Here is a 13,927-nt window from a genome sequence, read left to right on the forward strand (position 1 = left end):
GTCTTTTTGAGACAAGGTCTCCCTGTAGCCCCAGCTGTCCTGGAACTCACTAGGTAGACCAGGCTGGCCTTGAACTCACAGAGATCTGCCTGCCTATGCCTCCCGAGTGCTGGGATCAACAGCGTGCACCACCATACCCAGCTCCTCCTTCGTTTTTAACATTTTGTTTTGAGACAGGGTCTCACTAAGTTACCCAGGCTAGCCTTGAACTCACTCTGTAGCCCAGGCAGTCTTTGAATTTGCAAACCTCCTGTCTCAGCCTCTCAAGTGCTGTAATTACAGGCATGTGCCACCAGGCCCAGCTTAGCAGACAGATTATCATGCCCCATCAAGGCTCAGAAAGTCCAAGTCTGTCTCCATTATAACTAGTGTTGGGAGCAGCAATAAGCTCCATCAGGTTATTAATAGACCTAGAAAAATCATGTAGCAGAAAATGCCTTAATTTTCACAAGTAGGGCTTTGTGGGGGAGAAATTTCCACATCAGGCAGCCATGTGGAAACAGATTGGCACAGTGAATAGACAAGAATGTTGTTTCGTTCTGCCTCCCCAAAGAGGGCAGGAGCCCTTTGTCTAGATATGAGAGCTCACTTTGTCCTGCCCTGGGGTCTTGGAGCTGACACACATTGGCAGTTGTTCTAAACGCTTGCCCTCACCTGTCCCTTGCTTCCTGCCCCTTCCTGGCTCATGCTGATAAGAGCTTTGGAGTTTCTTCCCGGAATCCCCTGCCTCGTGTCCTACCTCTTTGTGAACCTGCTCTCCTCCCCCTCCTCTCTAGAATGTTCTGGTTCCCTTGAAAGCTGTCTCCAGACTCCTGTTTCCAGGCCATCATAAGACTGGCCTCCCAGGGACCCAGCCATGAATCCTGTTTACAGTGAGGTTTGCACAGGAAAGCCACTCTTGATTCCTGAATCTCATCCTACAGTCAGGCCCTGTGACACCCCTGTCCGTACATGCCTTGTCCACTCTTCCAGAGTGCCCCGTGGCCACAGTGGGAAGAGACCCTGGAACACTGGGCACATCCCAGCACCACCAACCAACCCTAAATGTCTGTGGTCCCATTTGTCAGTGCTTTGGCCTTTGTGTGTCTCCTCACAACTAAAGGCTATGCTGCCCTTGCTGCTTCCTTGGGTTGGGAAGGAAAGGAATTAAGCTACGAGGTAGCTCCTTGTAGGGAGCAGGGAATGGCTCAGTCAGTAAAGGATTCACCTTGCAAGCATGGAGACCTGAGTTCAATCCCAAGAGCCCCTAGGAGCCACATAACGAAGGCCATGGATGGTGGTGCCCACTTGTAATCCCAGTACTGGGGAGGCACAGACAGGATGATCTCTGAGCTTATTGGCCAGTCAGCCTAGCCTGCTAGCAAGTTTTAAGCAAGTGAGAGACTGTATATCAAAAAACAAGGTAGACAGTGCCATAGTCTACACACAGCACACACACACACACACGCACACACACGCATGCAGAAGACATCTGAGCTCTCAGACAGCTAGCAAAAAAGCAATCCAACTACCTTCACAGCCTCCGCTGTTCAACCTTTGTATTATTGTTTAATACTCACATGTAGTTATTGAAAAAAGGCATCTCCTAAGTAAATTTGACACAGAAAGGTACTTTGGCCATACCCTGCAGCCAGATGTTGGCAAGATTAGTCAGAACTGTTTCTTACTGTTTACTTGCAGCACAGAAAGTTGTTGTGTGTCCAACGCAGGAATCTAATTCCTGTTAAGAGGAAGGGAGGCGAGGACACAAGGGTCCTGGAGCTTGGCAGAGCAGACAGTCACCAGCCTGCAGGACTCACCTTGGTGTCTATTCAGGGGACGGGGACCCTGCCTAGACCACCCCCACCTGATGAATTAGCAGAACATTTGCCAACAAATGTTCTGTAGTAGTTTTGAGAGTCCATAGGAGGGCTCTGGGCAGCACAGTTTGTGGACAGTTTTACTCTCCCATCCTGTACCCACTTGCTAGAGAAGGTGAGAGTTAGGGAGGAGAAAGGTAGTGGGGGGGTGACATGATAGGAGGACAGGGAGGAAGAGGATGGGTAATGACAAAGCCAAACCATCGTTAAGAGGAATAGCAGTCCCCTCTAGGGTACGTGGTGGACCACTGGACAGTATTCAAAAGCTGTGAACTCTACAGTTGGCAAGCCTCATTTGGAGAGGATACAAAATGTCAGTCTGTCTCACCCTTAGGAAGGCAGCTCCAGGTTTGACCTGGGTTAGCCAAGAAGAAAGAGAGGAGAGAGTCCCCAAACAGGAAGGGTGACTTGGACAGCCCTGCCCTTAACCCTGTCGCCTGATGCTCATTGGAATTAACCAGGGACCTTTAGGAAACCCTCAGAGAGGGGTCATCACCTGAGGCTTAGAGCCTCACACTCATTAATGACCTGGGAAGAACAAGAACTCTTCGTTGTAACTAGGCGTGGTGATGCGCACCTGTAACCCAGCACCAGGGAAGGCAGGAGAATCAGGAATTCAAGGTCACCTTCAGCTACACAGTTGAGTTCAAGGACAGCTTGGGCTGCATGAGGCTCATTTCAAGAAATGGAAATTTTAAAAAGGCTGACAAGATGGCTCAGTGGGTAAAGACACTTCCATCAAATCTAATGACCTTAGGTTTGGAACCTTCATGGTGAAAGGAGGGAACAGACTCCTAAAAGTTGTTGTCCTACCGCCACACCCACCATGCAATCAATCAATGTTTTAAAAAAGAAAATTCATAATTATTACCTTAAAAGAACTGGGTCAAGTTTGCTTATCAAAACACATATACACATATATGTACATTTAGTGAAATTAAATTATAAAAATAGGGGCTGGAGAGATGGCTCAGGAGTTAGGAATACTGGCTGCTCTTGTAGAGGACCCAGGTTTGAGTCCCAGCACCCCCATGGCAGCTAACAACCATCCATAACTCCAGTTCTAGGGGAATTCGACTCTCTCTTCTTACCTCCATGGGCATTGCATGATTCGGGAGCCCTTACACACATGCAGGCAATACACTCATACACATAAAATAAAAATAATAAATAAGCCAGGTGTGGTGGTGCACGCCTTTAGTCCCAGCACTCGGGAGACAGAGGCAGGTGGATCTCTGTGAGTTCCAGGCTACAAGGAAACCCTGCTTCAAAAAGACAAAAATAATAAATAAATAAATTAATTAATTAAATAAAATATTTTTTAAAAGTAAAATAAAATAAATGTCATATTTGTCATCATAGAGGATATGAAATGTACCAAAAATATAGAGAAAACAATAACATTTTCCTGATCCCAATACCAGAATTAAACTTTGGCATATTTCTGTGTAAATATACATACGTCCCCAACTACTGCTGATTTTTTTCTAACACGCAAATCAGCGTTTAAACTCAGGGTCCTGGGTTAGATTTGAGAAGTGACATTCAAGTGCAAGGCCTCAGAGGAGATTTTAAGAAATTCAAAGTAAAGACCAGAGAGATGGCTCAGTGGTTAAGATCACTGACTGCTCTTGCAGAGGACCCATGTTCAGTTCCCAGCATCCACATGATGGCTAACAACCATACATAACTCCAGTTTCAGGGTCTCTAACACTCCCCTCTAGCCTCCATGGGCATTGCATGCACGTGGTACACTTATATACATGCAGGCAAAACACCCATATGCATAAAATAAAAATAAATAAGCAAAAAAAATGTTTTAAAGTTCAAGGTGACTTCCTTTTGGGGACCCCAGCCTATGTAAAGCAAAACCTGTCCAAGGAGGATTCTGGATCCCAAAGGAGGGTAAGCCTCAAACCCAGGCAGATGCTCTAGTATGTCACCATGTCCACAGCCCTGTCACTGAGTAACCAGCCGATGTTCTGTCTCCTGCAGTGGTTGACCACTATACCAGTCAGATAGTCTTCAATGGAGTCCGGGTCATTGCCATCATCATTATTGGCCTGGGCTTCCTCCTCCTGCTCCTGCCAGAAGAGTGGGACGCCTGGTTGATCAAGTTGCTCACCCGCCTCAAAGCGAGGAAGAAGGAGGAGACAGCAGAGGGCATCGGGGACTTAGGCACAGGCCCTCAGGGCAGGGGTAGAAGAGCCCGCCCATCCTTTGCACGCTGAGGTCACTCTAGGGATCTAGGATGCCCCTGTGGTAATGTTTTGAGGTCTATTCCTGACAGAAAAACCTCAATTGGGTGAGGTGTACATACCTGTACAGTTTTGGTAATCTGCGGTAAGTTCTATGGTATTTATTGGCATGTCCAATTTGCTTGCACTTTTTCACATAAGACCTTCCACTTAAGGGTAAAATTCAAAATGGAAGAGTAAAGAACCTCTCAGTGATTCTTCAATGAATGTAAAGTGGGGTAAAATGAGCCTTGCATCGATTGTTTCAGAGGACAGGCAAGCTGGACAAGCCAGGGCAAATGCTCTGCCTCTTAGCAACCGAAAATGACATTGTACACTGTGATTATTTTTCAGCTATAGTAGGTCATATTTTGTTTTATACCGGAGCTGTATTCTTAATTTTATGGAATTTCAATGAACCAAAAGATAATTGTTAATTAATCTGAATGGGTGGATGAGGGGGTGGATAGATATGTGGATGGATGGATGGATGGATGGATGGATAGATGGATGGATGGATGGATGGATGGATGGGTAGATGTGTGGGTGGATGGACGGATGGGTAGATGTGTGGATGGATGGATGGATGGATGGATGGATGGATGGATGGATGGGTGGATGGATGGATGGGTGGATAATGTGTGGATGGATGGGAGGATAGATGAATGGATGGACAATGAATAGATGACTGTGTGGATGGCTGACTGGATGAATGGCTGGATGAAGGATGGATGGATGGATGGATGGATGGATGGATGGATGTGTGAATGGATGTGTGGATGTGTGAATAGATGTGTGGATGGTTGGGTAGGTGAATGGATAGATGGATGGATGGGTGGATAGATGTGTGGAGTGGATGAGTGAAGATGGATGGATGGATGGATGGGTGGGTGGATGGATGGATAGGTGGACAGATGGATGTGTGGATAGATTGATTGGTGAATGGATGGATGGATAGGCAGATGGTGGACAGACAGGTGGATGGGAAGGGAAGAGGTGAAGCAGAAAAATAATGGACATGCAGCCTATTGGGAGGACAGGCCTGTGCTCATCACAGGATGGGAAAGGGAAGTTTGACCCAGCTAGCCTGCTCTCTCCTTTCTCCACAAGATCATGCAAGAGAATTTACAGTGCCTTCTACAGAACCTCCGTCTTTATCTATGTGAAGCGAGGTGACATTATATGTCACTGGCGCCGTCTTATAATTTAGATGTAGAAATCTTTAGAAACAAATACAAACTATATGTGTATGTGTATGTACAAAAGTGAAAAAGCTGGTGACCAATGCATTTGGAAGGTTGTTGGAGGTGTGCGGTGTGCACAAGAGGTGCACTGTGTGGGAGGGAATTGCTGATGGCTTTCACTTCCAGACCAAGACTGAAAAATGGTTTACCGAATCTGTAAAACTTTTTATGAAACTTTTAAGTACCGGGCTGTTTACTTACACAATTTAGGTCTGCCAGAAACTTCTATCTGTGATAGATCTGTACAGAGGAACTGGGGTTAGAGTTTACTATTTTTGAAGTTTACATTGTTACATATAAATGGGAACATGATTTTGAAATGGTGTCATATCCCAATGGTGCATTCGGGAACCATGGAGTCTTTTGTTTCCGGGGGGAAAGGGGCATTCATGACCTGAACTTTTTAGCCAATTATTCTCAGTTTCCATTACCTGTTTGGCCAAATGGATTAATAAAATATTTGAAAAAGAAGCATTGGAGTGCACTCTTAGTGCCACGTTGGACCTCTCACCTCAGGGTCCTGACAAGCCTGCAGCGTCTCTCAGCCCCTTCCCGGCAGATAAGCCTGCCAGCTACCACAAGGAAAGGGGATTCTCATAGTGATGACAAATGAGTGAGGAACCATCAAGGGCCTCATAGAAACTGTAAGCTTCTGGGGCTGAGGAGATTGCTCAGTGGGTAAAGCACTTGCTGTGCAAATCATAATATGATAGAGTTGAAAATCCCTACCCCAGAAAAAATTTACTTTGGCTCATCAGCTCATTAGTATATAAAAAAGATGGGTTGGAGAGATGGCTTAGAGGTTAAGACCATGTACTACTCTTCCAGAGGTCCCGAGTTTGATTCCCAGCATACATTTCAGGTGGCTCACAACCACCTATAACTCCAGCTCCAAAAGATCTGATGCCTCTGGCCTCCAAGGGCACACACACACACACACACACACACACACACACACACACTATTAAAATTTGTAATTAAATTTTAAAAAGAATTGTAAAGAAAGTGTCTATATCTGCATGCCCACATTCAAAGCAACATTATTTATGATGTCAAAGTGTGCTTGGAAGGGTGGGCAGGTAGATGTGCCCACACAGCTGTTATTGATAAGGGACTAGACTATGTTGTTGAGACCTGGACATCCATGTAGATATGACCACGTGCCTGTAATTAATAAGGATTTAGACTGGGATGGGCTAGGCATCCATGTAGAAAAAACAAAACAAAACTGTCTTTTCAGGATATTATGGCCCTGAGTCAGAGTAGAAGTGAGAGATTTCTTTTTGAACAAATACAATGAATCACACACACACACACACACACACACACACACACACACACACACAGGTTTTGAACACTGGGCTACTGGGTTGCTGCAAACCACACCCAGGCCCTTGAACAGCCAGTCCTATAAAGGAAGCTAACAGACAGTCCAGGGTCCACCTCCTCCATCTGTGGAAGGACCTGCCCTCTAGAGGCAAGTATGGGTAACAATTAAAGACTTTATTGGCTTCTGTGTGTGTAGTCCTGCTCATGTGTGTGCCTATGTGTGTGTGTGTGTGTGCATGTGGAGCCCAGAGGTGGGCGTCATGTGTCTTCCTCGATCACTATCTGCCTTATCTTTAGAGACAGGGTCTTTCGCTTGTCTGGGACTCACTGAATAGGGTGGGCTGACTGGCAAGCGCGGCTACCTACCTGTAAGAATGTAATGTTAGAATCCAGCCTCTGCTCAGGCCACCAGTATCCACAGCAGCCTCCTCTCCTCCTTTCACAGATACCCACGGGCACACTATGGAGACATTGTCTGTAAGATCCTAGTCAGCAGACAATCCTGGGGCCAGGCTATCTCATCTGGAAAGTCTGTTTATATCAAAGCCACACATCCTGTTCCCCACCCTCTTCCATGACTCCTGCCTGGGAATCACAGCATGACAGAAAACTGGGTGCTGGCTCTTGCTCTGAAACCTCCCTCATCCTCAGAGGGTGGTAAGAGGCTTCTTCCTCTGCCACATAGGCCCTGATTTCCTCTCTCCAGAGACCCCACGATGCTGTCTGTCTCTGGTGCTGAGTCCTAAACTCTTCTGGGAGCCCCCACCATGCTGTTGCCTCCCTGTCCGTCTTCTAATAAACCCCTTATTCCCAAAGTAATCTGTCCAGTGTGCTCTTGCAACCTCCACGCCCCCATCAGAAACCTGACTTAATGGTGATTCAGAGATCTTCCTGTCTCCACCTCCCCAGTGCTGGGATCACAAGGACCGGCCAACAGGCCCAGCTTTTTAAATGGGTCTTGAGGTCGGACTCAGGTCCTCATGCCTGCATCGTCACAGGGCTTTGTGAGCATGCCAGTGCCCATGTTGCTGCACACTAAATAGGCAAATTGTACGCTGTGTGCCTTGTCTCAGTCAACCAAACAGTTTCATTATAAAGACGGTTGGCCAAAAACAAAGTTGATCATTTCTTTGCCTAAATCTCACAAGCAGAGAAGACATTTACAGGAGGGAGGGCTCTTGGACCGTGTTTGAAAGCAGACCTCCGGTTGTTGCAGAATCTGAAGAGAAAGGATTCTCACGGTGGGACTAGCCACAGCATGGGGAAGGGAGGAGGACATGAGGTGAACTTGGATCTGAAGTGAGGATTCCAGGCCTAAGGAACAGTCCCGGGAAACCAGCTACCCAGCTGTTCCTGGGGTACCCCTCTGGCCTCCACCTCCTACCCTTGAGGTCCAAGTTTCCTGCCCTTCACACACACATATCCTTCAGGCACAAGTAGTCCCCAAAAGACTTCCAGCAAATTCCCTTTTGCTAAGACTCTATTGCTTAAGGCCAGGAACAGAATCATCAAGGGAGGAAGCTGTGGTGCTTGAAGAAAAGACGGGGTTTGCTGCATTAAGTTGTTTGAGATTGTCTGGTTTAACTTTCTGCTGCTCCGGGTTCTTGAAGCTGGGTCACTTATGAGCTAATGGCACTCCAGGTCAAACTGCTTCAAAGAGCAGATCACAAAGATGACTCAGAAGACACTCACAAGGCCTAGAAGATGGACTGGGAGGTCACCAGATCACTTGTGTGTTCCTCTTCTCAGTGTGGTCACATTGAATAAATCTGTTTTCTCTGCAGAGCAGGGAGGAAGGGGGGAGAGGGAGGGAGAGGGAGAGGAAGGGAGGGGGAAGAAAGAAGGGAGGGAGGGAGAGAAGGAGAGAGGGAAGGAAGGAGGGAGGAAGGGAGAGAGGGAGGGAGGGAGAGGGAGGAAGAGGGAGGGTAGCTGAATGTGGTACACACCTATAATCCAGACACTTAGGAGTCTGAGGCTGGAGGATCATAATTTTATAATTCCAGGCCAGCCTGGTACATAGGGAGACCCTGTCTCAAAAAAAATAAATAAAATCATCATTAGTATATAAATAAAGACTTGCTAATAGTTCTTCACCCGGAGACTGGAGAGATGGCTCAGAGGATAAGAGCACTGACTGCTCTTACAGAGGATCCAGGTTTGGTTCCCAGCATCCTCATGGCAGCTAACAACTGTCCTTAACTCCAGTTCCAGGGGATCTAACACCCTCTTCTGGCCTCTGTGGGCACTGCACACATGTGGTACACTTACATACACTCTGGCAAAACACCCATACACATAAAATAAAAATAACTAAGTCAAAAAATATTTTGTAGTTTTTCACATAGTGTAAAATGTCACACTTTATAAATACTCAGCATCACAAATTTTTTTTAAAAACTCCATTTCTTTTTATTTTTATTTTTTGATCTTTTTGTCTGTTTTTTGTTTATTTGTTTGTTGGTTGGGTTTTTTTGAGACAAGGGTCTCCCTGTAGCCCCAGCTGTCCTGGAACTCACTATGTAGACCAGGCTGGCCTTGAACTCACAGCGATCTGCCTGCCTCTGCCTCTCAAGTGCTGGGATTAAAGGCGTGTGTCACCATGCCTGGCTAAAAACTCCTTTTCTTTTTAAAAATATTGTATTTATTATTTTTATTTCATGTGTATGACAGGTACATTCAATGGATAGGAGATGACGGGCAGACAGAAGTGGAAGCACGTGCATACATTCATCATAAACAGAGACTGAGATGTGTGGATGTCAGTGTCTATGACAGAATATAGAGCTAAGAGACAGACACAGCCTGATCATGAAGAATCCTTTGCCCTCTCCTTTTTCTGACTAATATGTATACTGTGACTAAAGGAGTATATGCCAAAAAGTCTACCCGGGCAGTGTCTTTTCCTTACAAACCAACATGAATGAAACTCTCACAGGAGCAGGCAGCAGACATCTGTCTAAATGTTTCACAAAGACCAGAGCAGTGTCCAAGCAGGCAGATTTCAGAATCCCACCTGGGACTGCCAGTGGGCACCACTGCTCATGTGATTAGCTAATGGAATTGAAGCAAGCTGCTGTCCACAGAGAAATGTGGCCCAATCTATCAAGCAGGTAATAGTGGAGAATCAGTAAGCTCTCGGTTCCCCTGCTGAGGCCTGGACGAGAGGCATCAGTGTGAATGTAGGGTGGAAAGCTAGCATTCCCACTCTTGTGGGAACTCAGAGATGTGCATACTGTGGATGGTATGTTTTATTAACATTAGAATTAATAACAGACACAGGAAGCAAACAACTTACTATAGGGAGCTCAAGGCTTTAGAAGGTGATTTCATTAACAATTAATTTGAGAAATTAATTCTCGAATCTCTATAGAAATTCAAGGGTATGTGGAGGTCATGGTGTAATTACCCTGACATCTGACAGTCAGACACTCTTGTGGATGAGTCTGGGAGTTTTCCTAAACATTTAATATTAAAAACAAATTAAAATGATTCCTTCATTGTTCTTGTGTGAATATGTGTGTGTGTGTGTGTGTGTGAGAGAGAGAGAGAGAGAGAGAGAGAGAGAGAGAGGAGAGAGAGAGAGAGAGTCTCACACTGAACCCAGAGCTCGCTGATTGGCTAGGCTGACTGGCCAGCAAGCCCCCAGGATAGCTCTGTCTCCCAAGACCTAGGATTAAAAGTGTGTGCCACTGAGTCTGGCTTTTAACATGGGTACTGGGGATCAAACTCTGGACTGATGCCTGAGCAATAAGCACTTTATCCACTGAGTCATCTCCCCAGTCTGATTTCTTTATTATCCTTTATGGTTTGCTGACTCAAAAAAAAAATGGGGGCGGGGGCACTGGAGAGATGGCTCATTGGTTGTTCTTGAAGAAGACCCAGGTTCGAATCCCAGCACCCACATGGCAGCTAACAACTGTCTGTAACTCCAGTCCCAGGGGATCCGACAGCCTCTTCTGACCTCCACAGGCATTGCACGACATGGGTGCACTTACCTACATCCAGGCAATACACACATACACATAAAATAAAAATAATAAATAATTTTTAAAAAATTTTTTTTCACATTGCTTTGGGCCTGGACCTGGCCTGATCACTTACCACTTGGGGAAATCTCTAACAGAGTCTTGTGGCACTACCTCTGAAGAGCCCTTCTTGGCATTCAAGATTGCCATCAGGAAAGAGCTGTGCATTGAGCTCATCTAATCCATTCACATATTTAACCAGAGTTAGACTAAATAACTACCACGTAGCAAACCACAGAAAAGATGGGATGTGGGGCAACTAGGTTTGTTCTCCTAGTCCTCTGTCTTGGAAAGCTCAGGCTGCTAAGGCAAATGACTGACTTATAAATACCAGGGTCTCATGTAGCCCAGGCTGGCCTCAAATCTTATAGGTAGCTGAGGAGAACCTTGAAGTCCTGATTCTACCATCTCCAACTCCTGGATGCTGGAATTACAGGTGTCCACCACCATGCCTGGTTTATGCAGTGTTAGGGAGTGGACCCAGAGTTTCATGTGTGCTAAGCAAACATTCTACCAACCGAGTTGCATCCCAAGCCCACACACAGATTTAAAGACCATTGTTGGAGTCGAGATTCCCAGTAGCATAGCCCCAGCCCTGACCTTTCTTAAATTCCAAAGTCGCATATGGAATGCCCTAGCATCTGTATGGTAAGTATACCAGACTAATGTGTACAAAATCATTCCCAATTTCTCCCTGAATCTATTATCTTGTCTGTGTCTTCTCCATCTTAGAAAATTTAGAACAATCTTTGCAGCCCAAAAGCTTTAAAGATAGCAATAGGTTTTGAGAACATTTAGTTTCCTGAAAATTAAGACTCAAGACATCAGGACATTTCTGAGCATCGCCAAGGAGAGGGGCAGGCTCCCCAGATAATGGAGACTTCTCTGAAAATAGAGGAGAGGGCAGGATGGAGATGGGAAGGAATGCAGTAGAGACTGTACTTTTCTATACACAGGGGGGAGGCTGAAATGAAGAAAGAGCCATTCAGGTAGCCTTCACTTTTCAGCAGCCTTTGGCACTGATGAAAAGTTGATGGATAGAGAAAATGCTGGGTCCAGACCGATTCACTACAATCCTGCCTGGAATACCATGTGACTCCTTCCTACAGAGGTTCCTGTTGGGGAACACAAAACAGGAAGCGCGCTTCATTACAAGAATGAAACTAATAGAGCTTCCTTCTACACTTCAGAGAATTACTGTCTCTGTTACAAGAACCAGTGTTAATTAAATACCTGGTTCTAACTTCCTGCATAACTTCAAAGAGAAGATACAATACATGAACTAATCTTTAGTGTCCAGCTCATGTCCAGTCAGGAGTGTAGATGAGGTTATTTTTCTAAAAGACTCAATTAGCAAAATCTTCTAACACCTGGGCAGATAGACATTGTTAGTTAATGCTGAAACTATTCTAAAGTGTCTTCTGGGAAGACAGAAGAGGGATTTTGAAGGTCTCTTGAAACTCTGCAAATATTTTGTACTTTTTCAAGTTTATAGAGCACATTTCCACACATAATGCAGTTTCATAGGATGCTAATTTTCTTCTGACAGGTTCCACATGCTCAGAGTCACCAAGATGGAGCCCAGGAGATCCAAGAGGCAAGGCCTGGTAGACTGACTCTCCAGCATGTTACCCACAAATGAGGATAGATTCTGGCCTGGCTACTTTCCATAGAGGAGACCCAAGATCTTTCCCCTTAAACAGAAGCAAAATCAGGCAAAATACTAACTGGTGAGCAACTCTGATCTTCCCTCTTTCTGAAACTTTGAAAACAGAGAGGAGAGGTCTGCCTGGAGGATGCCCAGTGGGCAGAGGCTCCTCCCAGATCCCCCACCGATGGAAGCAGGACCTGATGAAGGGAGTGGAAATATCACCATGAAGAAGGCTTCTCTGGCATGGAAATTAATGGGGTTGAAATGTACTTGGACAACCCAGGCGTGCAAAAGCCACTGACCGCCATTCTGTGTCTTCAAAGCAAGAGATAGAATTGCCATGTGAAAGATGTCTTCTGTCTTTTTTAAAGTATATTTTGGAATTGGATTACTAACTAGTGGGTTACCATAAGGCTTTTTCATACATCCTTAGTTTGGGTTAACCCACCGACTTCTCTTTTCTGGTCCACATCCCTATGTAATCATTTAACCCTCCATAGCCCCCTGTTTATTTCTCCTGTGTTCAATTATCCCTCCAATTATTTTTTTAAGTTTGGTTGTGAGATAGTCAGTTTCCATATGACCTTTCATACACTCTTCCTTTGGGTTAGCCCTTCCCTTCAACCCTATTTCCTCCATACCGTAATTATCCTGCATGGGTGGACAATGTTGCTCCCAGAAGACATGGGTTGTTAAACGAAAATCTCAGTACAAAGCATTGGATGCCTCCCTATGAGTTATTGGTCAGGGAGGCCCAAGAAGTCTCCAAAACAACACAGGATGTTGCCATTTCCCTTGGTTACCCACCATAACTATATAGTAAGGCCCTATTGCTGAAAATGTCACAGGCTTTGGCTACAGGACATAGAGAAATCAATCTCAAACTGCCTGGGAACTTTCCTCCTTGCTGGCTTGTTTTCATAATGCCAGGTAGTGCTATGTAGGCTGCTTGGAGAGAAAAGACATCAGTGACCTTAGCCAGCACTGAACCCTGCATGCTTTAATATTGACCTGCCAAGCAAGATGTGCCTCCAATGCAATGGTGGCAGGACAATTGTGGGGTAACTGTTTTCTGGTGGGATTTCATGAAATTTCATGCCTGATACTGTAATTCTGGTCAAAAGTCCATGGCTGGAAAGGTCATAGGCTCTGGAGTAGAACCTTCTATTATTTTGCTAAATGGTTATACTGTCAAATTGCCTTCTAAATATTTATGTTTATACCCATAGACTTGGGCTGCTCTCAACCTTTATCAGAGGGGTTTGCTTTTGCAGTAAGCAGCAGTCAATGGAGAGATGCAGAACTGATCAAAGTGCTGAGAATAAGCGACCAAGTACTCAGCCCTAAATGGGATATCTACATTAGCCCCATCACACCAAGGCTCAAGGAACATTGCAGAAGAAGAGGCAGAAAGAACGTAAGAGTTGGAGGATGGGAGGAGTGTTGTGAAAGTGCTGTCTTCCAAATATGCCATGGCTAGTACATTCATGAACTCACAGAATCTGTGTTTACCTGCACAAGACCCATACAAGATGGAGCCAGTCAAAATTCTGGCAAAGATAGGGTAGAGGATTTCCAGGTC

The 13,927-nt window shown here is 45.4% G+C and overlaps 1 protein-coding gene across 5 annotated transcripts in view; it reads left to right on the forward strand.

Moving 5' to 3' along the window:
• Positions 1-13,670, forward strand: part of Slc35f3 (solute carrier family 35 member F3) — a 121,316-nt gene extending 107,646 nt beyond the window's left edge. Inside the window, exons 7-9 of one of the 5 annotated variants that reach the window (XR_606889.2) lie at positions 3,855-4,202; positions 9,340-9,779; positions 12,244-12,318. Coding sequence is in view for 2 of the 5 variants with exons in the window: in XM_008823694.2 (XP_008821916.1) it covers positions 3,855-4,090 (236 nt within the window). In the remaining 3 variants the exon portion in view is untranslated. Of the gene's footprint in view, positions 1-3,854; positions 4,595-9,339; positions 9,780-12,243; positions 13,112-13,574 lie in introns of those variants that run through there. The other 4 variants (XR_606890.2, XR_606892.2, XM_008823706.2 and 1 more) reach the window with 4 other exon arrangements.
• Positions 13,671-13,927: the final 257 nt, after the last annotated feature.

Source organism: Nannospalax galili, unplaced genomic scaffold, assembly GCF_000622305.1.
Source record: "Nannospalax galili isolate Female #2095 unplaced genomic scaffold, S.galili_v1.0 scaffold2452, whole genome shotgun sequence".
Classification (NCBI taxonomy): domain Eukaryota; kingdom Metazoa; phylum Chordata; class Mammalia; order Rodentia; family Spalacidae; genus Nannospalax; species Nannospalax galili.